The 24506-nt window shown below is 43.3% G+C and overlaps 1 protein-coding gene across 1 annotated transcript; it reads left to right on the plus strand.

The window, feature by feature from the left end:
• The first annotated feature begins 19300 nt into the window (after positions 1–19300).
• On the plus strand, positions 19301–22868 carry LOC101943350 (olfactory receptor 6C4-like). Its single transcript, XM_008175028.3, has 2 exons — positions 19301–20214; positions 22811–22868. The coding sequence occupies exons 1-2, from the start codon at positions 19301–19303 to the stop codon at positions 22866–22868; spliced, it is 972 nt and encodes a 323-aa protein (XP_008173250.2).
• Positions 22869–24506: the final 1638 nt, after the last annotated feature.

Consider the following 24506-nt stretch of genomic DNA (forward strand, 5'->3'; position numbering starts at 1 on the left):
TCAGCAGTCGATTTACTGCAGTGAGGACACCGTGATAAGTTGTCAAGGCTGCTTCCCCACTCTGAACTTTAGGGTACAAATGTGGGGGCCTGCATGAAAACTTCTAAGCTTAACTACCAGCTTAGCTCTGGTCCGCTGCCACCACTCCCAAAGTGCTAATTCCCTTCCCTGGGTCGCCTTGAGAGACTCTTCACCAATTCCCTGGTGAATACAGATCCAAACCCCTTGGATCTTAAAACAAGGAGGAATTAACCATCCCCCTCCTTTATCCCACCAACTCCTGGTGGATCAAGATCCAAACCCCTTGGATCTTAAAACAAGGAGAAATCAATCAGGTTCTTAAAAAGAAGGCTTTTAATTAAAGAAAAAGGTAAAAATCATCTCTGTAAAATCAGGATGGAAACTAACTTTACAGGGTAATCAAACTTAAAGAGCTCAGAGGACTCCCCTCTAGCCTTAGGTTCAAAGTTACAGCAAACAGAGGTAAACACCCTAGTAAAAGGTACATTTACAAGTTGAGAAAACAATGATGAAAACTAACACGTCTTGCCTGGCTGTTTACTTACAAGTTTGAAATATGAGAGACTTGTTCAGAAAGATTTGGAGAGCCTGGATTGATGTCTGGTCCCTCTTAGTCCCAAGAGCGAACAACCCCCAAAACAAAGAGCACAAACAAAAGCCTTCCCCCCACCAAGATTTGAAAGTATCTTGTCCCCTTATTGGTCCTTTGGGTCAGGTATCAGCCAGGTTACCTGAGCTTCTTAACCCTTTACAGGTAAAAGGATTTGGGAGTCTCTGGCCAGGAGGGATTTTATAGTACTGTACACAGGAGGGCACAGGAGGGCTGTTACCCTTCCCTTTATAGTTATGACATAAGTAGATCTAAGTACGTCGATTTCAGCTACGTTATTCACGTAGCTGAAGTTGCATATCTTAGATCGATTCCCCCCCCCCCCCCAGTATAGACAGGCCTGAGTAATGCTCCCCATGTGCCAAAATAAAAAAAATTATAGAGGGTCACTCACCATTAAAGCGGCCAAAGGAGGCACTTCTATACAGAAGTTTGAAAGCCATTTTAAAATATATCCCTTTTACTCTCTTCTTCTTCTTAGGGCGCCTTTTAGGTTTACAGCTGAGGCATCTTCTGGCAGAGTTTTTTTAAAAGGGCTTAGAAGGCCCTGTAAACGGTAGGCACGACACTGCTCTTTTTCTCCTCATCACCACTAAACTGGAACCTTCCTGTTGGTGTTCACTCCTATTTTGTTTATAACAGTGCTAGACATGTGATTCACTATGTCTCTGGTTATATTTTTTGCGGCTGTTTTCATGTGAGGTTTAATAATTTCAACCCCCCTTCTCAAAAGCAGCACGGCTTTTCTAAAAAGACTGCAGAATATCCCTCCTAAACCGGCCCCGTACATGACAGGTAATTCTTGATATCTGGATAGGGCATCACTAGCCTGGGCTTTGTAGTAATTCCTATACAAAAAGAGTTCATAGTTTTTTATAGTCACCGCTCTTCAACTTTCCTGGGGCGCAAATGAAGTTTAACAATCACCCTTCCTGAAACTAAATGAAATGTGTTTATTCTGGTCTGTCTTTATTTCAATAATGATGGTACCTATGTGCTGCTTACACATGGGGACATAATGCAGTTTGTCATACGTGATGGTAATAAATTCATTGTTGCTGCCCCAGATGGGAATGCAGCGCAACAGTAGCATGTAGCAGTGGCTTCCCTAAGAATTGAAATTGGGGGGGTGTTCAAATTTACAGGGGGGGTGTCAGGGCCGATGAGGGGTGAGACTCTGAGGGTGAAGGTGGGCTGTATGGCACCATAGTAAAAACTGAAAAATGTTTCATGACCATTTTATTAGATTTAACTCATGTTTTAAAATCATCACACAAATTAAAGTTGGCTACTCAAGCCTTCTATGAAGCACTATATCTACATCCTTCTTGGTTTCTTGTTATAATTTTGCACAACTCTGTTAATGAACTTCTTGAATGCAATGTGTTCATCTTTGGTGGCTTCTCATGTGTCTGGTACTTCCATTCTTTCAGTTGATATGCTCATTAGTTCATTCACATGATCAGGAAGAAGGCGACTTCTTTCAGAACAAAAAATTCTATTCAATGATGAAAAAGAACGCTCAACTGTAGCTGTTGTGACTGGAGTAGCAAGAGATGAATTCCTACTTCTTTCATTCCAGGAAACAGAACACAAAGATTGGATCGAGCCACTAGTGATGATAAAAAAGAAGTTGAAGTCAAATCTTCATTCATTCGTAGTATGATATTCCACTCTGTGTTCAAATTCTCTATTTTGTCCTAACCACATGGCAGCCCCACTGCTGGTAGTGTCTCACTCCACTCAACTGTTGTTGTTTTATAGGACAGGCATCTGTAAAACCTACATAGAGGTTGAGTAGAATCTAGAAGTCGCTGTTGTCGATTTTAAAGAATCAAGTCTGTATACTTTTTCAGTTGTCTTAACAAACACTTCTTGTCTTCTTCACTTAAGGATTCAATATAAATGCCTTCATTAGTCAACTTCTGGACTGAAGTTTTTGCTTCTTCCAGTACTTTTTCAATGGATAGATCTCTGATTGACCCAAATGTAGCTTCTATTGCTGGACAAAGATCTACTACTGTTGTAGCAGATGCCTGGATGGCATTGTGTAATGACCCAAGTGGTTTCAAAAGTAGATTTACGAGAGAGAGAATGGCAATAGTCTTCTCTGAACGTAGCAGCAAAAGTAATCCACCAGCCTCACTACTTAGATCCATCCCATCTTGGTAGATACTTTCCAAAGACAGTAATAACAGTTGGAGTAATTTTAAGACAACAGCTAAGGATCACTCATGAGAAAGCCAGCAGTTTTTCCCAGGTTGGACTAATTTGAACTTCAGTCCCAGTGTATCTTCTATATTTTCCAAGATATTCAGTCTTTTTGGACTCTTGCTGAAAAAAGAATATAATGAAGACATTAAATTTATAGCTTTGTAAATGTCTTTTGAAGATTCTGCAGCTCGTACTAGTGCTAGTTGGAGTAGATGTCCTCTCCAGTGTGTATAGGAGAGATTAGGGTTACACTTTTCTCTGAGCAAAGCTTGTACTCCACCATGTCTTCCAGAGAAGTTTGCAGCTCCATCAAATGCACAAGCAGCCATTTGTTTGGGGTCCAACTGGCAAGCATTTAACTCTTCTAAGACGTGGGTTGTCACAGATGCAGCCGATGTGTCTTCTATAACTCGAACATCTAGAAATGCATCTATTGGCCTACCCCTGACATCAAGATAACATACACAATAACGTAATACTTGATGCCCATTTGCATCGGTGCATTCATCAGCCATGTATGCAATTTTTTTGAATGTAGACTTTAGACTCATAGACTCATAGACTTTAAGGTCAGAAGGGACCATTATGATCATCTAGTCTGACCTCCCGCATGATGCAGGCCACAAAAGCTGACCCACCCCCTTTCCCTTGACTCAGCTGTTGAAGTCCCCAAATCCTGTGATTTAAAGACTTCAAGTCACAGAGAATCCTCCAGCTAGCGACCCCCACCCCATGCTGCGGAGGAAGGCGAAAAACCTCCAGGGCTTCTGCCAATCTACCCTGGAGGAAAATTCCTTCCCGACCCCAAATATGGCGATCAGTAGAACCCCGAGCATGCAGGCAAGATTCTCCAGCCAGACCCTCATTGACCATTGATACTATTTACCAGCGATGGCACGTTGTTGATTAATTGACTAAAATCACGTTATCCCATCAAATCATTCCCTCCATAAACTTTTCTAGCTTAATCTTAAAGCCAGAGAGGTCTTTCGCCCCCACTGTTTCCCTCGGAAGGCTGTTCCAAAATTTCACCCCTCTGATGGTTAGAAACCTTCGTCTAATTTCAAGCCTAAACTTCCCCACGGCCAGTTTATATATGTGGTGAGAGAGCTCTTCACTTTTTCAACTGTTGAGTCTTTCACCGTTGCACCGCATGCTTCTAGCCAGTCAGTTGAGTTTCTTGCAGAAAGATAGTGAGCATTTGCTGGTCTTGTTCGGAACCAGTGTTCAACTTCAGGATGAACAAGTGACAATGCACTTAACCTTGACCTCCAGTTTGTAGTGTGTGGTATCTCTTGCTTAAATAGAAAGTAGGATGCCACAGCCATGTTTGTTTGCATGAACTGTGTTGTGTCTCCAGCATTCTTAACAGCCTCATTAAGTACTTCTAAAATTGGCTTTGAAAGTGGGCTTATAAGGCTTTCTGCATGTTGATGCACTCCAGAGCCCTGGTGTTTTGCAGCCTTTTCACGTAGTTTGTCAGCATTGGCTTTGCTGATCGGTTTGACAAACCAAGCTCCTCCACTTTTACCAGTTATAGCATTGGGAAGCTTTCCTTCTTCGTAAGCTTTTTTGCAAGAAGTGCACCAGTAGCCACCTTTTGTAACTTCAATAAATGGGAACACTTTGACCGACAAACATCGGGAACTGCCTTTAGGTTTTGGAGACACTGTTTCTTCAGTAGGTAGCTGTATTTGTGCTTTGGGCTGGTCGGATGTAGATATACCACTGGAACCTTCAGATGACATGTTGATATATTCTTGGTTCTTGATGTGTTCTTCACCTTGGTTAGTTTTTGAGGCCTTTGAGTGGAAAATTATTGTATTTTTTTTGTCTTTTCATTTTCATTTTGACCTGCAACATATAAAAGAGATATGAATAAAGTAAATGTTTTGTTAGGATAATGCAAATTTAACATAAGGATATGCAAGTTACACCAAAACACATAACAGGTCTAGATTTTAAAAAAACATATAATTAAAAAAATGTATTTAATTTAAATTGACTTTTGAAAAGTAAGCCCTCATGGGATAAGAGGGAGGTCCTATCATGGATCAGTAACTGGTTAAAAGATGGGAAACAAAGGGTAGGAATAAATTATCAGTTTTCAGAATGGAGAGAGATAAATAGTGGTATCCCTGAGGGGTCAGTACTGGGACCATTACTGTTCAACATATTCATAAATGATCTGGAAAAATGGGTAAACAGTGAGGTGGCAAAATTTGCAGACGATACAAAACTATTCAAGATGGTTAAGTCCCAGGCAGGCTGCAAAGAGTTACAAAGGGATCTCACAAAACTGGGTGACTGGGCAGCAAAATGGCAGATGAAATTCAGTGTTGATAAATGCAAAGTAATGCACATTGGAAAACAATCTCAACTATACATACAAAATGATGGTGTCTGAATTAGCTGTTAACACTCAAGAAAGAGATCTTGGAGTCATTGTGAATAGTTCTCTGAAAACATCCACTCAATGTGCAGCGGCAGTCAAAAAAGCAAACAGAATGTTGGGAATCATTAAGAAAGAGATAGATAATAAGACAGAAAATATCATATTGCCTCTATGTAAATCCATGGTAAGTGCACATCTTGAATACTGTGTGCAGATCTGGTCACCCCATCCCAAAAAAGATATATTGGAATTGGAAAAGGTACAGAGATGGGCAACTAAAATGATTAGTGGTATGAAACAGGAGGAGAGATTAAAATGATTGGTAATTTTCAGCTTAGAAAAGAGACGACTATGGGGGGATATGATAGAGGTCTATAAAATCTTGACTGGTGTGAAGAAAGTAAATAAGGAAATGTTATTTAATCCTTCACATAACACAAGAACTAGCAGCCACCCAATGAAATTAATAGGCAGCACGTTTTAAAAAAACAAAAGGAAGTACTTCTTCACACAACATAAGTCAACCCGTGAAACTCTTTGCCAGGGGATGCTGTGAAGAGCAAAACTATAACAGTATTAAAAAAAGAACTAGATAAATTCCTGGAGAATAGGTCCATCAGTGACTATTAGCCAGGATGGGGAGGGATGCAACACCATGCTCTGAGTGTCCCTAACTTGTTTGCCAGAAGCTGGGAATGGGCAACAGGGGATGGATAACTTGATAATGCACTGTTCTGTTCATTCCCTCTGAAGCACCTGGCCTTGACCACTGTTGGAAGACAGGATACTGGGCTACATTGACCATTGGTCTGACCCAGTATGACCATTCTTATGTAAAAATTAATTATAATAATAAAAATGTTTAGTACAGAAACTCTCCAACATAATGATCTCTCAAGATAGCAACGATGTGGGATAACAACCTTGGCAAATAATGCATTTTAAAAATCTTGGCCTACTAGGAAACATATTTATATAAGTTTCCATTCCCAGTCACAAATCTAGCATTCTGGAGCAAAGTCACTAAAATATAGTCCAACAAACAAATGTTTATTTAATGTGCCCCTCACTTTTCCCTCCACCGCACCCCACTCACCAGTGTTGTCTTTGGTCAGTGGAGACTCAGAGTTCAGAGGTGCTTTCACGTGAGTACACCTCCCAGATGGGGGGGCAAGAAGACACTTGCCCATTCCTCCAGCTGCTCACTGTTCACTCTGGCCACTGCTGTTCGTTGTGCCACCGTTCACTCCACCACTCTGTCGCCAATGGCCCTGCGCAGTCACCTTCTGCTGCTATCTGCCACTGTGACCTCTGCGAATTGGTCTCTTGAGGTTCCACCCAACTCTCAGTGATTTCAGCTGAGCTCTCAGTGGGGGAACCTCACTCCTAGTGCAGTCTGGGCTGTCTCTTCCACAGAAACACTGTCCCCAGAGCAGGTCTAAGCACTTAGACCTGATTACACTGCTCTACAGCCAAAATGATTCTGAAATAAATGTAGTTAAACTTTACTAATTCTGGGTAACTGAGATCGAAAATGATGCTTAAAATTGTTGATTGGCTCTAGTTTTCAAGATATGCTATTGGGTCAGTATATACAACCCTTGACTTGGGAATGGCGGAGGATAAGTGAGTTATAAAGGGAAGGGATCTCAATTTAAACCAGAAATGACTAAAATACATCTTCGACTGGATCTATGAATAAAGCTATGACTGGGTTTGGACAGTACTTGCTTTTTAGGCAAAACAATGAATGATGCAATCTGAAGCTGGTATTGCGTCATACATGATATGAATTGCATCATGTTATTCCTAGAAGTCATGGATGATGCAATCATAACGAAGCTTACATCTGCAGAACAAATTGCCCTATATCAGCTCTAGAAATCATACAGTGTCGTGCTCTCTTATATGTCTGTGTTTGATTTTGCAAAGGGACACATTTCTGTTTAGCCAAAGTGAGCAGAGATGCCCCGTACTTGTGTGAACAGTGCAGATAACTTCTGCTATGTTTGTGGTGAAGTGACTTTTACATCACAAAAGCGCAGTATAACCACTATGGTTAAGAAAGCCTATCACCTTTATTTTGGCTGCAAAATTGGAGATCAGGACAAGAGATGGGCCCCACACATATGCTGCAGCACTTGTGCAACAAATCTTCGCCAGTGGTTGAACAGGAAAAGGAAATCTATGCCTTTTGCAGTGCCAATGATTTGGAGAGAGCCAACAGATCAAACCAGCAATTGTTACTTCTGCATGGTGCCTCCAGTTGGGAAAGGTGTGTCAAAGAAGAAAAAGTGGACTGTGCATTATCCAAACATTCCATCAGCTATACGCCCAGTACCCCACGGAGAAGGACTGCCGGTTCCTGATGCACCAGAATCATTCTCACTTGAGTCGGAAGAGGAAGAGGATGAAACTTCTGGTCCTGAACCATCAATGTCACAGGACCCACATTTTCTCCCATCCTCCTCCTCTGAACCACACCTCATAACACAAGGTGAACTGAATGACCTTGTCAGGGATTTGGAACTACCCAAGAGTAAGGCAGAGCTGTTGGGCTCCAGACTACAGCAGTGGAATCTCCTGGCAGGTGATGTTAGGGTTTCCATGTTCCGTGACTGTCAAAAGGATCTTGTCCCATTCTTCTTCATGGAAGGTGATCTTGTAGCCCGCAACATCGATGGTGTGATGGCAGCCCTCAACATTGTTCACGATCCAGATGAGTGGAGACTGTTCATTGATTCATCGAAGACGAGTCTTAAAGCTGTTTTACTGCATAATGGCAATGTTTTGCCATCAATTCCAATTGGTCATGCAGTCCATATGAAGGAAACCTATGACAACATGAAACAACTTTTGAGGTGCATAAACTATGACCAACATCAGTGGCAGCTTTGTGGCGATTTGAAGGTTGTTGCTCTCTTGCTTGGTCTGCAGACTGGATACACAAAGTACTGCTGTTTTCTCTGCGAATGGGATAGTCGTGCAAGAGATTCCCACTACATCAAGAAAGATTGACCACTCCGACAGTCATTGGAGCCTGGAGGAAAGTGTTCAGCATCCACCACTTGTTGAATCAAGGAAGATTTTGTTACCACCCTTACACATCAAGCTGGGTCTGATTAAGAACTTTGTCAAGGCCATTGACAAAACACAAGCAGCTTTCAAATACCTCCGTGGAAAATTTCCAAGTTTAAGTGAAGCTAAGATAAAGGAAGGTGTGTTTGTTGGTCCTCAGATTCGTGAACTTCTTCGAGATGATGCATTTGACCATCCAATGCATGGCAAGGAAAAGATGGCATGGAAAGCCTTCCAGTTAGTGGCAATAAATTTTCTTGGAAACAACAAGGCAGACAACTACAGGTTGTTGGTGGAAAACCTCCTCAAGGCATACAAAAGTCTTGGTTGCAACATGTCACTAAAGATACATTTTTTGCATTCTCATCTAGATTTTTTTCCACCGAACTGCGGAGCAGTGAGCGACGAGCACGGCGAGCGATTTCACCAGGACACTGCAACAATGGAGAAACACTCTCAGGGCAAATGGAGCCCATCAATGGGCAGGTGAAATATTATCATGTAAAGCAACCATAAACACATGAAAAGACCTAGGTTTACAATTTATGATTAAAACTCTACTATCTACACAATATACAGAGACATAAAATGTAAAAACTTAAATATCATAGAAACAGTAGCCAATCAGTTGTTTTAATTGTCATATTTGAATTCAGCACATCAAAATACATAATAAATAGCACATTTTATCTCTGAAGCAGACGACGTCTCTAAAATTGTAGACCAGTGTAACTTCTGTTGTAACTGTCTATGAAGGCCTGAAACACATCGATGTATTGAAAGGTGCTACGAGTGGTAAAATACCTCCACATCTTTCATTTTAAAGTTCTGTTAACCCTCTCCACAACTCCAGCCTTAACTTCGTTATTGGTAACAAAATTATGTACACCTTGGTGCTTAAACAACGTCTTTAAATCGTTGTTTAAAAGCTCTTTTCCTGGATCTTTCTGTAATTTTTGAGGCATGCGGCCTTGTCTAAAAATAGTTTTAAATGCCTTTGCCATTTCTTCCCCGGTCTTATTCTTTAGGGATACCGGCCAGGCGTATTTAGACAAAATATCTATCACTGTTAAAATATATTTACGACCATCGTTGTGGTTAGAATAGGAGGCTATGCTGACCAAATCTGCCTGCTATTGCACGTCGACATCAGACACGACTGTTTTATTTCTTTTAAATTTCATTTTTGCTGGTTTATGTAAAGTGTAAGCATCTTGATCCACAAGCCAAACTTCAACCTGCTTTCTGCTCAAAGTTTTACTGTGGTTTTTCGTGGCCTGAAATAAGGGTAATAACCCACCAAAATGCCCAGCTTCTCTGGGTGAGTAATAAATTTTCTTTAGCAACCCCACCATGTCTAACCCGTCCTACTTTAAAACACATGTATACACAAGATCAAATTTTTGCTTTTTGTTTTTATTTAATACAGAAGCAGAGTAATATAGGAAGTGGCTAAACACATCTTACTTTTAAAAAGACAAGCTTTTATTAAATGCAAAAGTAGAGTAATATAGGATAGGGCTATCCCCAATTTATTTAATACAGAAGCAAAATAATATAGAAAGCAGTTATACGAGTCTTTTTTATTTTACATTTCATTTTAATCAATATTCAGCCCTTTTTATTTACCTTGGCGAGGCTGAATCCCCACTCTGTCACTCTGAGTTCAGAAGGTGGTGACCTGCAAGGATTCTAAAAATTAATACTTGCCACTCCAGGCTTGTATTAAACTCCCAAGGTTACAGCTTCTCTCTGAGCTTGGCTTGGTAAATGCTGCCACCACCCAAATGCAAAAAAAAAAAACCCCACCCTTTGAACCCAGGAAGGAGCACTTGGGAATTCCTCCCTGTGGGGTACCCTCATGCCCTTTCACCCCCATCCCCCTCTGGGGAAGAGCTGAGAAAGAAGACAAAGGAAATTAGCTGTGTACCAGCTAATCACACAACATGCACAAACCTGTTGGGACACCAAAAATCCAATCCTGTTCTTAAAAAAGGTAAATTTTATTAAAAACAAAAAGGAAACAATACTTCTGGAACTTAGGCTTTTTGCTAGATCTTAAAAGACACAATTACAAAAATTAAGCACCCCAAATAGCTTTCTTGGGGGTTCAGCTTAGAGGTTACTAGCAAACGAAAACATCTGGGTTTAGCACAGAGGAAATTCACAAGTCATAAAAAATAAACAGAAATAAACAGATCGCGTCTAGCTAAACACTCCTAATTTACTTTCATATTTGGGGGGTTTCAAATAAGCAATTCTAGGTATGATCTGATGAATTTTCATACCTGGTTCAAGCCTTACACAGCATTCCTGCTGCCCTCTCTTCCCCTCTTTCATGGACAGACACAACAGACAAAGGGAAAGTTTCTTTCCCATTTTTAAAAGTTCTAGCCTTCCCATTGGCTCTTTTGGTCAGGTGCCCACTCCTTTTCTTTTACCTGTGGGCTTGTTAACCATTTACAGGTAAAGTAAGCAGAGAACAGCTACCAAGAGGGATTTTACAGCTAACTGGCTAGCTGAGTGTCAATCAAAGAGTGCTATCCCACCACTTTATTTATCACAACCCTTTAGGATAAGGAAATGGCATGTAAAAAGTTTTATGATTCATTTTACAAACCATACTACACACTGATTGGCCAATTACTGCTGACAACTTATTTGAAAGGTTTATCAGCAATGCCAACGGGTCTGGTGTCTCTGTTACCTCCCTGATCATTTTGACATCGGTTACAGTTTCAGTGGTCATGTTCAGCTGCTTCAGTTTGTAGGCTTCAGCCATAATTATATTTAGAACCCAAACCATGTTCAGATGAGAAGAAATATATCTAATCTGGTGAAATATTTCTGGGCAATCCCAGGACCAATGAACGTGGCTGAGTACATTGGAAGTCTCTGTCACGCAGGTTGCACAGTTTTCAAAAAGTTCTCTTTTCAAACAGTGATACGTGGTTTTTACTACAATGGCCATAATAACGTCAACCGTAATGTCATCTTTGCAGCTCTGCTGATCAACCTCCTTACTTTTTACAAAAAATCATGCTTCATGCAAAACCAGCAGGTGAGATGAATAACCGTGATATGCAAAGTACGTCTCTCTTTATCCGATTCATCCTCTGAAGATGTCTGTCCAAAGCAGAGAAAAAAGGGTTTTACATTCTTTGTTGCAATCGTTTAAAAATTAAAAAGGCAAACAATTTCCTTGTGCTACCTCAATCATACCCTCGTCTATTTCTGAATCATCATCATCATCATCGGTTACGCCATCGGGAATCATATCAGCACCCTGTTATTGAACACAAATATAGAGCCTTAATATAAACGTAACCCCACCTTATATACATATATATATTCTTTCAGAATAATTTAAGCTGTTTTTATGTCATCATGAACTTCTGGCTCTGCATCTGATGGCCACTCGCTACACACCAGAGCTGTGATCCTGTACAGTCTTGGCTTGGATATCTGCCAAAAAAACAAAAAATCAATTTTAAGCACATCATTGTAATAATTTTTTCACACCTGGTGAAACTTTTAGTTGCTTTTACCGTAACAATGTCGCCATCTTTCCATGACTCAGGGTCTATCGGTTGGCTCTCAACCTCGCTATCCTCTGATGATCTCTAGGTTGCCATGTCCTCATGTATAGGTTCTTCTTCCGCCCCCACCAATAAAAAGCATAAATATATTTAGCCATAAAATATAAAATATTTATAGTTTTTCAACATTTTATTGTAAAATAATACAAATCACCTTACCTCCACCTTTGAGTCTGCTTCCTCCAAAGCCTGCAACAGATTTTTTTGCACAATATTCTTTTCCTCTTTTACAAGCGGCGATGACCCCATAAAGTCTTCCTGGTTCTTCAGTTCAATTTCAGGCTGAAACGCGGGGTTCGGCATCAGCACTGTCTCTTCAGCAAAATAAGTGTAAATGGGTCGTCTCTTCTGAACAAGCTTAGGTAGGGTTACCATATTTAAAAAATAAAAAAAGAGGACACTCCACGGTGCCCTGGCCCCGCCCCTTTCCCACCCCGGCCCCGCCCCAACTCCACCCATTCCCCAAAGTCCCCGCCCTAACTCCCCCTCCTCCCTTCCAGCCACGCAAAAAGGGCTGCCCAAGCGTTACCGGCTTCATGGTTTGCCGGGCAGCCTCCAGACCCTGCGCCCGCGGCCGGCGCTTCCCCAGCACAGCTGGAGCCCGGGAGGGGAAGCGCCCAGCTGGGGGCGCAGAGTCTGGAGGCTGCCCGGCAAACCGTGAAGCCGGTAGCGCTCAGGCTTCGGGCAGCCCCCATGCCTCCGGACCCTGCGCCCCCGGCCGGGCACTTCCTCTCCCAGGCTCCAGCTGCTCTGCTCCTCCCCTGACTCTTTGGCTCTGTTTAAGAACCAAGCTGCCCGAGCCAGCGCTACCGGCTTCGGGCAGCCCCCATGCCTCCGGACCCTGTGCTGCCGGAGCAGAGCAACTGGAGCCCAGGAGGGGAAGTGCCCGGCTGGCGGCTCGGGGTCCGGAGGCACGGGGGCTGCCCGAAGCTGGTAGCGCTGGCTCGGGCAGCTTGGCTCTTAAACAGAGCCGAAGAGTCAGGGGAGAATCAGAGCAGCTGGAGCCCGGGAGGGGAAGTGTCCGGCCGGGGGCGCAGGGTCTGGAGGCTGCCCAGCAAACCGTGAAGCCGGTAGCGCACGGGCTTCGGGCAGCCCCATGCCTCCGGACCCTGCGCCCCCAGCCAGGCACTTCCCCTCCCAGGCTTCAGCTGCTGTGCTCCTCCCCTGACTCTTCGGCTCTGTTTAAGAGCCGAGCTGCCCGAGCGCTCCGCCTTCGGCAGCCCCCTTGCCTCCAGACCTCAGCCGCGGGCTGGGCACTTCTCCTCCCCGGCTCCAGCTGCACTGCTCCTCCCCGGACTCTTCGGCTCTGTTTAAGAGCCAAGCTGCATGAGCCAGCGCTACGGGCTTCGGGCAGCCCCCATGCCTCTGGACCCCAGCTGCCGGAGCAGAGCAGCTGGAGCCGGGGAGGAGAAGTGCCCGGCCAGCGGCTGGGGTCCGGAGGCAAGGGGGCTGCCCGAAGCCGGTAGCACTGGCTCGGGCAGCTTGGCTCTTAAACAGAGCCGAAGTCTGAGTCAGGGGAGGAGCAGAGCAGCCGCGGGAGAGGAAGTGCCCTTCCGGTATTTTTCCTGGACATGTTCGGCTTTTTGGCAATTCCCCCCGGACGGGGGTTTGATTGCCGAAAAGCCGGACATGTCTGGGAAAAACCGGACGTATGGTAACCCTAAGCTTAGGGACACCCCAAAACAATTCAGGCTTCTTGGCATCTGTAGGCATCTTGTTAAAGGACATGGCCGTAGTGTCTAGGCTCCCAGTTTTAAAACCACAGCTCGTAAAATATATATGGTTTTATACACACAGGCAAATGCTCATTGGCTAAATCTTTTCAAATAATCCACTCCACAATAGCCCGCATCTGAAAGGCTCTTGTTTACAAACTTGGTACAATAGGATTGGTTGAGAAAAAATGCATTCTATGACATAATTGTAAAACAGCTTCTGTTTGGTCCAATGTAGTTTCCTCCTGAAGCTCGCCGCCCAGAACAGCTATCATTTCACTACTGGCAGTTGTTGAGGTAGGATACTTCGCTCTGCATATATTCAGTAGCAGACTCTCTTGTGGCTTTATTTTTTCTTACTTTCTTTCTCTAAAACCCTTTTTTTCTTTGCCCTATGCTTATTTTTCCCTCTCTTTCTATTCTTTAAAACCCTCTCTCCTTACTAAACCTAACCAAAAAATATTTCTTTTCTTTAATAACCAACTTCTTTCAACCCACTCTCTTAACCCACCTTTATAATTTCCTCTTTTATTCAATAAACCTTTTGCTTTTTAAAATTTATTTCAAATTTTTTTTATTCTTTAATTCTTTTCTATTTTTCTATTCTTTTTATTCCTTTTCAAACTTTTTCTTTAAAACCATCTCTCCTTACTAACCCTAAACAAAAATATTTCTTTTCTTTAATAGCCAACCTCTCTCCTTACTAAACCTAACTAAACAATCTTACTTTGTAAAAAATCTTTAAGTCCTCTCTTTCTGTTCTTTCAAGCTTTTTCTCTAAATAATCAGCTGAATGTGACAAAACACAAGCACACAACATTCCCCGTCCAAACATAAAAAATGGCTGATGGCACCAAACCTGTACATGACCTAAAATGGAAACAGAGTAGGGGACAGAAACCCTAAACAGGGCGTGGAAACCTATCAAAGAATACATGGTGCTGAGTACTATTGAACTGTATATTACTCACATATTCCCCCACTGACTGTACTGTTTCCTCAGTACTGCCCTCCCAAAAGTCACAAATTAAGACTAGCAGTCCCCTCACTTGCCTTCTATACAGGAGACCAAAGGGAGCAAAGCCAGTAGATTCTTGGGGTACACTCCTGTATGCATACAGAAGGAACGGGAGCAACAAATCCCAATTGTTCCGTTGCCTGGAAACATACATTCTAAACATAGCTTTCCAGGTTCCATTGAATCTTTACAGAAGCCCATTAATTTCGAGGTGATATGGCTCAGCACTTATATGCGTTACCCCATCTAACTCCCATAACTTCTTAAAGACAACAGACATAAAATTTGCACCCTGGTCTGTCAAAATTTCTCTGCTGAAAATAGTGAATAAAACTGTAGCCATTCTTTGAGCCTCAATATTAGACAATGCTGTGGCCTCGGGGTGCCTGGTAGCTGAATCTAGCACAATCAGTATATACTTTTTTCCACTTGTGGAAGGTTTAGGCGTTGTCTACACTGCCTAGTTTTTTTGCCCAAAGTCAGCTTTGGGTGATGAAATAGTGGAGGTGTACGCACTGCAAAGGCACTTTAGGCAACAAAACTCCTCAATTTCAGCGATGTAATAAAACCACCTTGACGAGAGTCATAAGGCTTTTTATGCAAATGTTTTATCACCACCAGGCCAGTGTAGACACCACACTTCATTTTATTGCTATAATTGGCCTCCGGAAGGTGTCCCACAATGCCCATCCTGACCACTCTGGTCAGCAGTTACAACTCCACTGCCCTGTAGACAGGTAAACACCCCTCTTCCCCACCCCCTTTAAAGTCCCAGAAATATTGAAATTCCCCTTCCTGTTCGCTCGGTGTTGAGTGCTCACAGCTCATCTTCCCAGGTGGCCATGGCGGCTCTATGCAGCAAACAGTCTCCTGCTTGGAGCAATGCGGACCTGTTGGATCTGATCAGTATTTGGGGAGAGGAGGCTGTGCAGTCCCAGCTGCACCCCAGCCATAGGAATTTCGATACCTAAGGCCAGATTTCAAGAGGCTTGCGGAAAAAGGACTATGATCAGGACATGCTGCAGTGCAGAGCAAAGGTGAAGGAGCTGAGGCATGCCTACAAGAAGGCGAGAGAGGCAAACCGTCACTCTGGTACTGTGCCCCAGACCTGCACCTCCTTTTATAAGGAGTTGGATGCTACCCTCGGTGTCAACCCCATCTCTACCACCAAGAGCACCGTGGATAATTCAGCGGGTCTGGAGCAGTGTTCCCTCTAATTTTTCCCATCCATGTGCGGAATGAATTTTGTTATGTGCACCAATATGGAGGTGATGCGTGACACAACACCTTCATATTGGTGCACATAACAAAATTCATGTGGTGGGGGTTGGGCTGAGGGGTTCTTGTGGGAGGGGGCTCAGGGCAAATCAATATTTGCTAAGATATAGCTAAATAATTTTTTTTAATGTACATTACCCTAGCCTTTCAAATAATAGCATTAGCTTAATTTTAAAGTAACCTCTTCAAAAATACAACATAATCAAACAAACATTTTTCTGCTTGTCAACTGTAAAGGAAGTTTTAGATGGCAGGGTAGAATATAAAAATCCTCAACTGAGAGGGTTTACAGTGAAATTTTATTTAAAGCACAGAGGGAAATCGTACTATAGAGAACCCATATTTACATGTGTTTCAATTGAAAAATAAAGTTGAAAAAGACAAAAGCCATGCATCAGCATGAAGGAATGCGAGTAAGGAGAAAGAGATGAGCATGTGGTACAACTGAAGAAGCATGAATTCCCACACTCCCTCCTGCTTTTTAAAAAATTAAAAACCCAAATGTCACCATCTGGGAGTGATCAGTTCAGGATCTCTGCAAACTCAGGCAGAGGCCACTATATTGTTTACACCTTTTCAAGATTTTCTTCCCAAGGATGATGCATTGAACTGCTATCTGAATAATCACAAGGTAGAAATAACACAAGCCCCAAAGATTCAAAGCAACCTGAACTCTGGGTTTTCATTCTTTAATATATTTAGTAAGACTTAAAAAAAATCTGACCATTTCTAACATTTCGTTTCTGTGCTCAGGTATTCTGCCGGTGATTTGAGTGAACACAGACCATCAGGAGAAGAAGAGGAAGAGAGAGAGGAAGCAGAAGAAGATATGAATGTTTTAATGTAATCTCCTCACTTTAGTTTTCAGTAGAGATGGACCCAGGAGGCAAAATCCAGATCCCAGTTTCCCCAGAATTCAGATTGGAGATTTTAATTCAGCCCCTTAACATGGAGGGACAGCAATGTCTCCACGGTTGCACTGAGACATGGAGTTGAGTGGGGATTGTTGAGACACACTAGTTGCCATGTTTCAATATTAAACTTGTTCTGAACTCCCCAAAGGGACACAGATCACTCAGCCCATCACAGAGAGAGGGGCTGCAAGGATGTTTCAATCTGGAATTGGGGAGGTTCAAAACCAAGCAAATGTTTTGACACTTTCCAGAAATCAGGACATTGGGTTCTGGCTGATCTACTGACATAAAGTAGCCAGAAAACACTTAAATCAATTCCACACTTAATTCCATTACTAGAGTGGAGCAGTCAGAATGTACCAGTGAGACTGGCCCATGGTCCTAGAAACCAAACTGGGCTAAGATATTCATGAGGAACTAGTGATTTGGTGATCCCAACTTCAAATGCCTTAAAAGTGCTTGAATTCCAGAGATCAGGTCCCCAGAACTTTAAGAAAATCATCTATCTATCTATCTATCTATCTATCTATCTATCTATCTATCTATCTATCTATCTAATAAATTTACATAAATGCATGTTTATTGCATAAGTGCTCTACAGAGGTCCAGCTTTTTAAGGTATAAATCACCCCTTAAGTTAATTGCCCAAACTCCTCCCAATGAATCTGAGGAATATCTGCATCAGGACTCTTGCAGTCCTCATCAGCCCCTCCTTCTTTCTTCATTACAAAGAAAGTTTGGAGAGTTTGCGGGCTGGAGAAAATAGTTCTTGTCAAGTTAAATTTTACCATGTCAGAAGCCAACTCTGCAGTTAATGAGCCCCAAGAGGTCCACTTTACAGCCTCAACTTCCTGAGAAGTTAGCTGTTTTCATTTCATTTAGAACAATTATTTCTCCATGAGATGTACTAGCTGGTATATATCCTCCAATGTTCCAGGTGTTTTTCTTTTCTGGGACAGAATAACGAGCAAGCTGGGTAAAGTTAGCTACTGAAAATATTCCCAGCTTATTTTGTTAAGAGCTTTAGTGAGATGCCTATTTCTGAGTGATATCTGAAGATGAGTCTCCCACCAGCAAGGATTCCTAGGTTATCAGTTTGTTTATTTGTATGTGTGTGTGTGAAATAGATCATTTTATTTATTTATTTATTTGTGTGTGTTTGTGGTGTGTGTGTGAAATAGATCATAGGTTTTTTAGCAGGTAGGACTTGTGTTTGGAAAATATATCTCAGTTAGAGTGTGTATATCTTCAAAGCTAAATTATCAATAATAATATGTTCCATATGTTACATTGTGATTTCCCTTTTATTTATTTAGATTGTTGTTGTTAGGAATGTAGATGTCAGATTATTTCCTCAGTTATCTGTCGACATCTGAAAGTGGTGAAAACGTGCATGGTCCCATCACGGAATCTGTCTCTGTACCTCTCTATGCACATCTATCTATCTATCTATCTATCTATCTATCTATCTATCTATCTATCCAACAGCAATGGCACATTATTATTATACCAGATGATGGAACCTGAACTGGACATTCCTGTGGAAATACCTACTTTTTAAAAATTATGGAAAAAATATAAATATTAACTCATCATCTTACAGACATTCTCATTGTACGTCTTTGGAAGGTCCTGGCTGAGGGAATGTCAGCCATGGCTGGGAAGAAGAATGATTTGTGAGAGAAACCATATTGAACACAGCCTATACCTTGCTAGATTAAGTTATAGACATTTAGATGCATGTTTTCACTTTTATTTCCTGATAACCCTTTCTAACTTTACCTCTTATTCTTGAATTCACTTAAAATCCCATCTTCCTTTGTTAATGAACTTGTTTCACTGTTACTATAAACCAACTCAGTGTCATGCTTAAATAGAAGGGTGCATTTACCCCAGTTATGTTAATAAGTTGTGATGTGCTTTTGTGTCTTTAGTGGAACAAACACACCTTATTATTTCTCCAAAAGGCTCAGGAGAGGGCTGGGCATTTCAGGGCACGTGGTTTTGGGAAAATTGAGGCCTGGAGTCACCTCGCTGGGTGTAACCATGGCTGGTGGAAGCCAGAGTGGGGCTTTAGACAGGCTGCCAGTATCAGAGCTGATGAACCAGGGCTGTCTAAGGTCATGGTGTGGCCTGCATACTGGTAGGCTGGTTGTGAGCATCCCAGGCTGGGAGCTACAGCAGCAAAGCATCGTGAGGCACCCAGGTGGCAGGGTAAGTGGTGACACAACCCCTCATTGGTCCAAATTGCCCCCCCCCCCCCAAACCTTGCAACTGGAAGTAAATTACCATTATCCCAATTGTTTAGATTGGGGAGAAACTGAGTCACAGAGATATCAAAGCCTCACAGTGTCCAGGGCCCATATTCCAGCCCCTCTCCCCTTGTGTACTATCTCAAAGTTTAGTCCAACTGATGTTAATGGCTCTCTCTCCCTTCTTTCCTGGAAGGCAACAAGGTATGGTGCTGGCCAACCAGAGCTCCGTGAGAGTATTTGTCCTGCTGGGGTTCCCACACCTGCATCACCTGGGCTTCCTGCTCTTCCTGGTGCACCTGATGATTTACCTCCTGACGCTTGCTGGGAATGTGGTGATCATCGCCATCACCTTGGCTGACCACCGCCTCCACACCCCCATGTACTTCTTCCTCAGGAGCTTCTCCTTCCTTGAGATCTGCTTCACCAGCGTCATCGTCCCCAAGATGCTGGCCAATTTCCTCTCAGAGGACAAGACCATCTCCTTCGCTGGCTGCCTTGCCCAGGCCTTCTTCTACCTCTCCCTGGGAGTCTCTGAGTTCCTCCTCTTGGCAGCCATGTCTGTAGACCGCTATGTGGCCATCTGTTACCCGCTGCACTACATGGCCATCATGAGCGGCAGGGTCTGCACCCTCATGGTGCTTTCTTCCTGGTTTGGTGGCTTCTTCTTCATCATTGGCCCCATTGTGATGATCTCCCGGCTCTCCTTCTGCGGCCCCAATGTCCTTAATCATTTCTTCTGTGATCTGGGGCCCCTCATCAGCCTCTCCTGCTCCAACACACACTTGGTGGAGTCGATGGACTTCCTGGTAGCAGCTGTTGTCCTGCTGGGTTCTCTGGCCATCACCGCGGTCTCCTATTCCTACATTGTCGTTACCGTCATCCGCATCCCCTCAGCCAAAGAGCGACGTAAGGCCTTCTCCACCTGCTCCTCACACATCATCATCCTGAGCATCTTCTATGGCAGCTGCATCTTCATGTATGTCCGTCCGAAGCAGCATGATGGACTGGACATCACCAAAGGGGTGGCCATCCTCAACACAGTCATCACTCCCATGCTCAACCCCTTCATCTACTCTTTGAGGAACAAGCAGGTCATACAGGTCTTAAAGGACACTCTGTGGGGAAAATAATGGTTCTGGAGGGTTGGAAGGGGGTTTAATTTATATGCTAAAATGTACTTAAAGTCTTTGGGATGCATGGGAGATTAGGGAGGAGCTTAATTAATAAACGGAAATGTGCTTTGATATGCATTGGATTACAGGGAGGACTTAATTAATACACCAAAGTTCATCCAGAACTTCTGGATGTGCCTGAGGGTAGTTGTGACTTCCAACTCCCAGCCAAGTCAGAAAAACTTGGAGGAACAGTTCTACAGCTTGAATTCTTCTGAAGGATTTGCTGTGCTTCCCTTTGCTATAATGCAGCCTGCTCTCCGGTCCTTGCCTTGTACCTGGTCAGCTCTGCTTCACTGGTCACTGGTGCAGAATAAGGTAGAGCCACCATGAAGTCCTCAACACCTGCACTCAACCCTGCATCTTCATTTGAGATGGCCTGGGTGACTACCAGGGATAGCAGAGCTCTGGTCCTGTGCAACCCAACACATCATTCAATTAGCACTAACGGGTGAAGGAAAAACAACTCACTAATGGAATATGTGTAATCTTTAACCTTGCTTTTTATCCTGACTTTGCTAATATAGTCCAGGTGTCCAGAACATAAGAATGGCCATACTGGGTTAGACCACAGGTCCATTTAGCTCAGTATCCTGTCTTCCGATAGTGGCCAATGCCAGGTGCTTCAGAGGGAATGAACAGAACAGGTAAACATCAAGTGAAAAGATTCCTCAACTAATGCAAGTGTTTACAAACGTATGTTATAAAGAAAACTGGGTGATTGATGAGGGATATTTGTTATTGCAGATGGGTTCTGTCATGGAGGAAATAATGATCCACTGAAAGATGTTTTAACTCATTGAGAACTGTGGGTTGTCACAGATGTTTGTAATAATGACCGGGTTAGAGATTCCTATTCACTCACCGGTCAGCTAAACTGAGAATCATAAAAGAAATTCCATCAGCAATTAGGAGTTTCTTTGTCTCACACGGTGTAAAAGACAGAGGGCTTGAAAATTGGGCTGGGTAGTGCAAAATGCTGGCATCTCTATTCTGTATAGCACGGTGCTAATCTCTGATGGATAATCTTTGCTTAAATAATTTCATTTGAGCCTGTTATTTGACAATAACGAATCGTTATTAAATCGAAACATGCAAAATGTGGCCATCCTAGAAAGGATTCCTTATGCTGTCCTTATAAATGATGAAAAGTTTAATTTTCATGTTTTGAATGGCTCATTGTTTTCAGATTGTCGAGGTCTCACTCTATTGTGTTTCTTTGTCTTTGGGCCATTAGCATTTAGAGAGTACTGTGTTATTTGTGTGGAATAAATACACATGGAAGTGTTAAAGAAAGCCTCCAGAGAAGTGTCATGCAATTTCATGTAACAAACCTTCCATTAAGTGGTTTTTTTTGGTCTAGTCATTAAAATTAGGTTAGATTAGGGTTCTTTTATCATTATTCCACACCCCTAGGTATCTATTCAGCCATGGGTTCCTCAATCCCAGAACCATTGGTCCCAGATCACAAAGGAGATAGTATCACTATGGTTCTGGAGAAACAACAGCTGGGATCTTATGCAGAGGTGCAGGAAGAACGGGTGTGGGGGTGCTGCAGCCCCCCAGGTTTTATGGGGGGTCCCGGCTGTCAGCTAGGCATGCGGAGTCCCAGCTGCTGGCCCCGCCCCAGGGTTCTGCTTCCGGCCCCGCACGCCGGGCTGCCGGCCCCACTCCTGGCCATGTATGTGGGGTCCCGGATGCCGGCTCCACTCCCAGCTGTGTATGCGGGGTCCCGGCTGCTGCTCCCGCACGCCGGGCTCTGCTACTGGCCCCACACCTGCCCCCCGCCGTGGTCCCAGCCTTGGCCCCCTTACCCCTATCCATATCCCCCCTTCCTGGAGACACGGCCTTGCTCCCGGACTCAGCTCTGGGGTGGGGTGGGGGGCAAAGTAAAAAGTTTGGAGATAATTTTGCTGGACTTTAGCACCCCCACTATAAAAGCGTTCCAGTGCCACTGATCTTATGCCCATATTGGAGCTCCTCAATCCCAAGGATTTCTCTTCTCTTCTCTGGTGCTGCAACTTCCCCTTTAATGATGGGTATAGCCTGATCCCATTGAAGTCAATGGAAGTTTTGCTATTGATTTCAATGGCGTTAGGATTTCCCCCTTTGGGTTCACTGCTAAACACTTGCTACCAGGAATATGTTGACAAACTGGAGAAGAACTGCGAAGATTATCAGGGAGTTGGCAAATGATGTAGGAGGAAAGATTAAAAGAGCTAAATCCGGTTCAGCTATGAGACAACTATGGAGCAGGGATGGAGGGGGTATTCCAGAATGTGTAAAGGCACAGCTAAAAGAGGAATTATTGAGAGATGTTATCTATTCCACAGTCATAGATATGGGAAAGGGACAATCTAACATGGGTGACAGTAAATATTCTCTTGGGAAATTGCAACCTGCTCTATTTTCAGCACATCCTCCCGTGAGAGTATCTTCTGGTCCTTGTCCTGTTACACCCTGGAGAGAGAGAGTTCATATACACGAACAGACTTAGGTGTTGCAACACCTCACTTTTAGATGCCTAGCTAACAAGTGGAGTCGCCAAATCCTCACTTTGGCATCCAGGCACCCTATGTGGGGAGAGCCAGGGGCCTGAGAAGGAGATCCACAAAAGCCAGCATACTAGGTTGGGACCTGCCTAAGTTAGCCAATGGGAGATGTCAAGACAAGGGGTATTTACTAAACCCTGCCCCTCTCAGGAAGTTCGGTGCCTACATCCAGGCAGACACCTCCCTCTGCTTGGGATTCTCAGCTGTGAACCCTCTCTTGGAGTTAGGTGTCTAGGTATTTTTTGCAATGATCTGGGGTGGGGGGGGAAGAACTTTTAGCATAGTTATGGCACTCACACAGGAGACCCCCAGCTTAAGCCCAGCCTGTGTTCAGAAGGGATTTGATGAGGGCTCTGCCATCTCATAAATGAATACTCTAGCTGGTGGGCTATGGGATATTGTAGGGTGAAGCTGTTCCACTCTAGATAAATAATGAAAGATCCATTGGAGCAGAGGGACTGGATCTGGGGTTTCTGCATCCTGGATGGGTACTCAAACCACAAAGCTATAGAGTCATTCATATGCTGACCTTGCTTTCTCTCTCTCTAGTCCATTCTCTCTACTTATTCAATACAAAGTGGAACATCTTCCAAAGCAGAGATTGAAGGAGCTGTATAATAGCATATCTCACAGTCTGGGGGCTAAGGCACTCAGCTGTGAGGTGGCTGATCCTTGCTGCTGCCAATAATGCAATGTACACGTCCTATTCATAACTTTAGCATTAAAATAAGTCCCAAAATGAAAAGTCATTTCAAAATGAAAGCTTCAAATGTGTCATTCTGATAAGATCTGAACAGAGTGTTTATCAAAATGCTTCATTTCATTTTTTTCCAAAGCAAAATTTCATGGAAATCAACATTTTCTCATGATTTCAATTAAACACCATTTTCCGGGGGGAAAGAACATTCCTTCCAAAAACTGTTGTCCAGCGCTAATTATTATTTGTAACTATCTTAGGATGATTCCCACCAAATTAGTTTAATTTAGCATCATCGGTTTTGTTTATTGTGGGAGTAGTGAACAACGTACACATACAAGAGATTATTAACATTTCAATTTTGTTCTGTATTTAACAATAACACCTCTTGGAATGGATTCCATGCCCTGCACCCTTGTTGGGACACCTACCGTATCTTTGGAGGTCACCACCAAACTTTGGTGATTCAGCTGATCAAATTTAGGTTCCATCTTGATTCCCCTCAACCTGGCACCACCACCAAATGGAGTTAGCCAAATAGTCACTGAGAAGGGACTCAGGAGGTGACACTGCCGGGAACAAGCTGCTCTTTTGATGCCAGTTGCACAGAGCAGTTCAAACGGAGGGAGCTGGTACAATAAGCCACCCCTTTCCCATCCCCACCCACTGCTGCCCCTAGTGCCCATTATACAGTATAGCCTCCCCTTCCCCACCCCCACCCTCTGCTGCCCCTAGTGCCCATTATACAGTATAGCCGCCCCTTCCCCACACCCACCCTCTGCTGCCCCTAGTGCCCATTATACAGTATAACTACCCCATTCCCACCCCTCATCCGCTAGTGCCTATTATACAGCATAACAACCTTTTCCACATCCTTTCTCCTCTGCTGCCATCTGGTAGTCATTATATGGTCATTTTGTCATCAGTTGCCTTTTTGCCATCCAGTGGCTATTACAGTGAATACATTAATATATTCCAAGGCCAGCAG

Source organism: Chrysemys picta, chromosome 13, assembly GCF_011386835.1.
Source record: "Chrysemys picta bellii isolate R12L10 chromosome 13, ASM1138683v2, whole genome shotgun sequence".
Taxonomy (NCBI): domain Eukaryota; kingdom Metazoa; phylum Chordata; order Testudines; family Emydidae; genus Chrysemys; species Chrysemys picta.

Excerpts from the sequence above, each read along its gene's own strand:
- LOC101943350 (XM_008175028.3), top strand. The coding sequence starts at position 19,301 with ATGGTGCTGGCCAACCAGAGCTCCGTGAGAGTATTTGTCCTGCTGGGG. Across the intron at positions 20,215-22,810 it reads CAGGTCTTAAAGGACACTCT|TCGCCAAATCCTCACTTTGG; the intron begins GTGGGGAAAATA and ends TAACAAGTGGAG.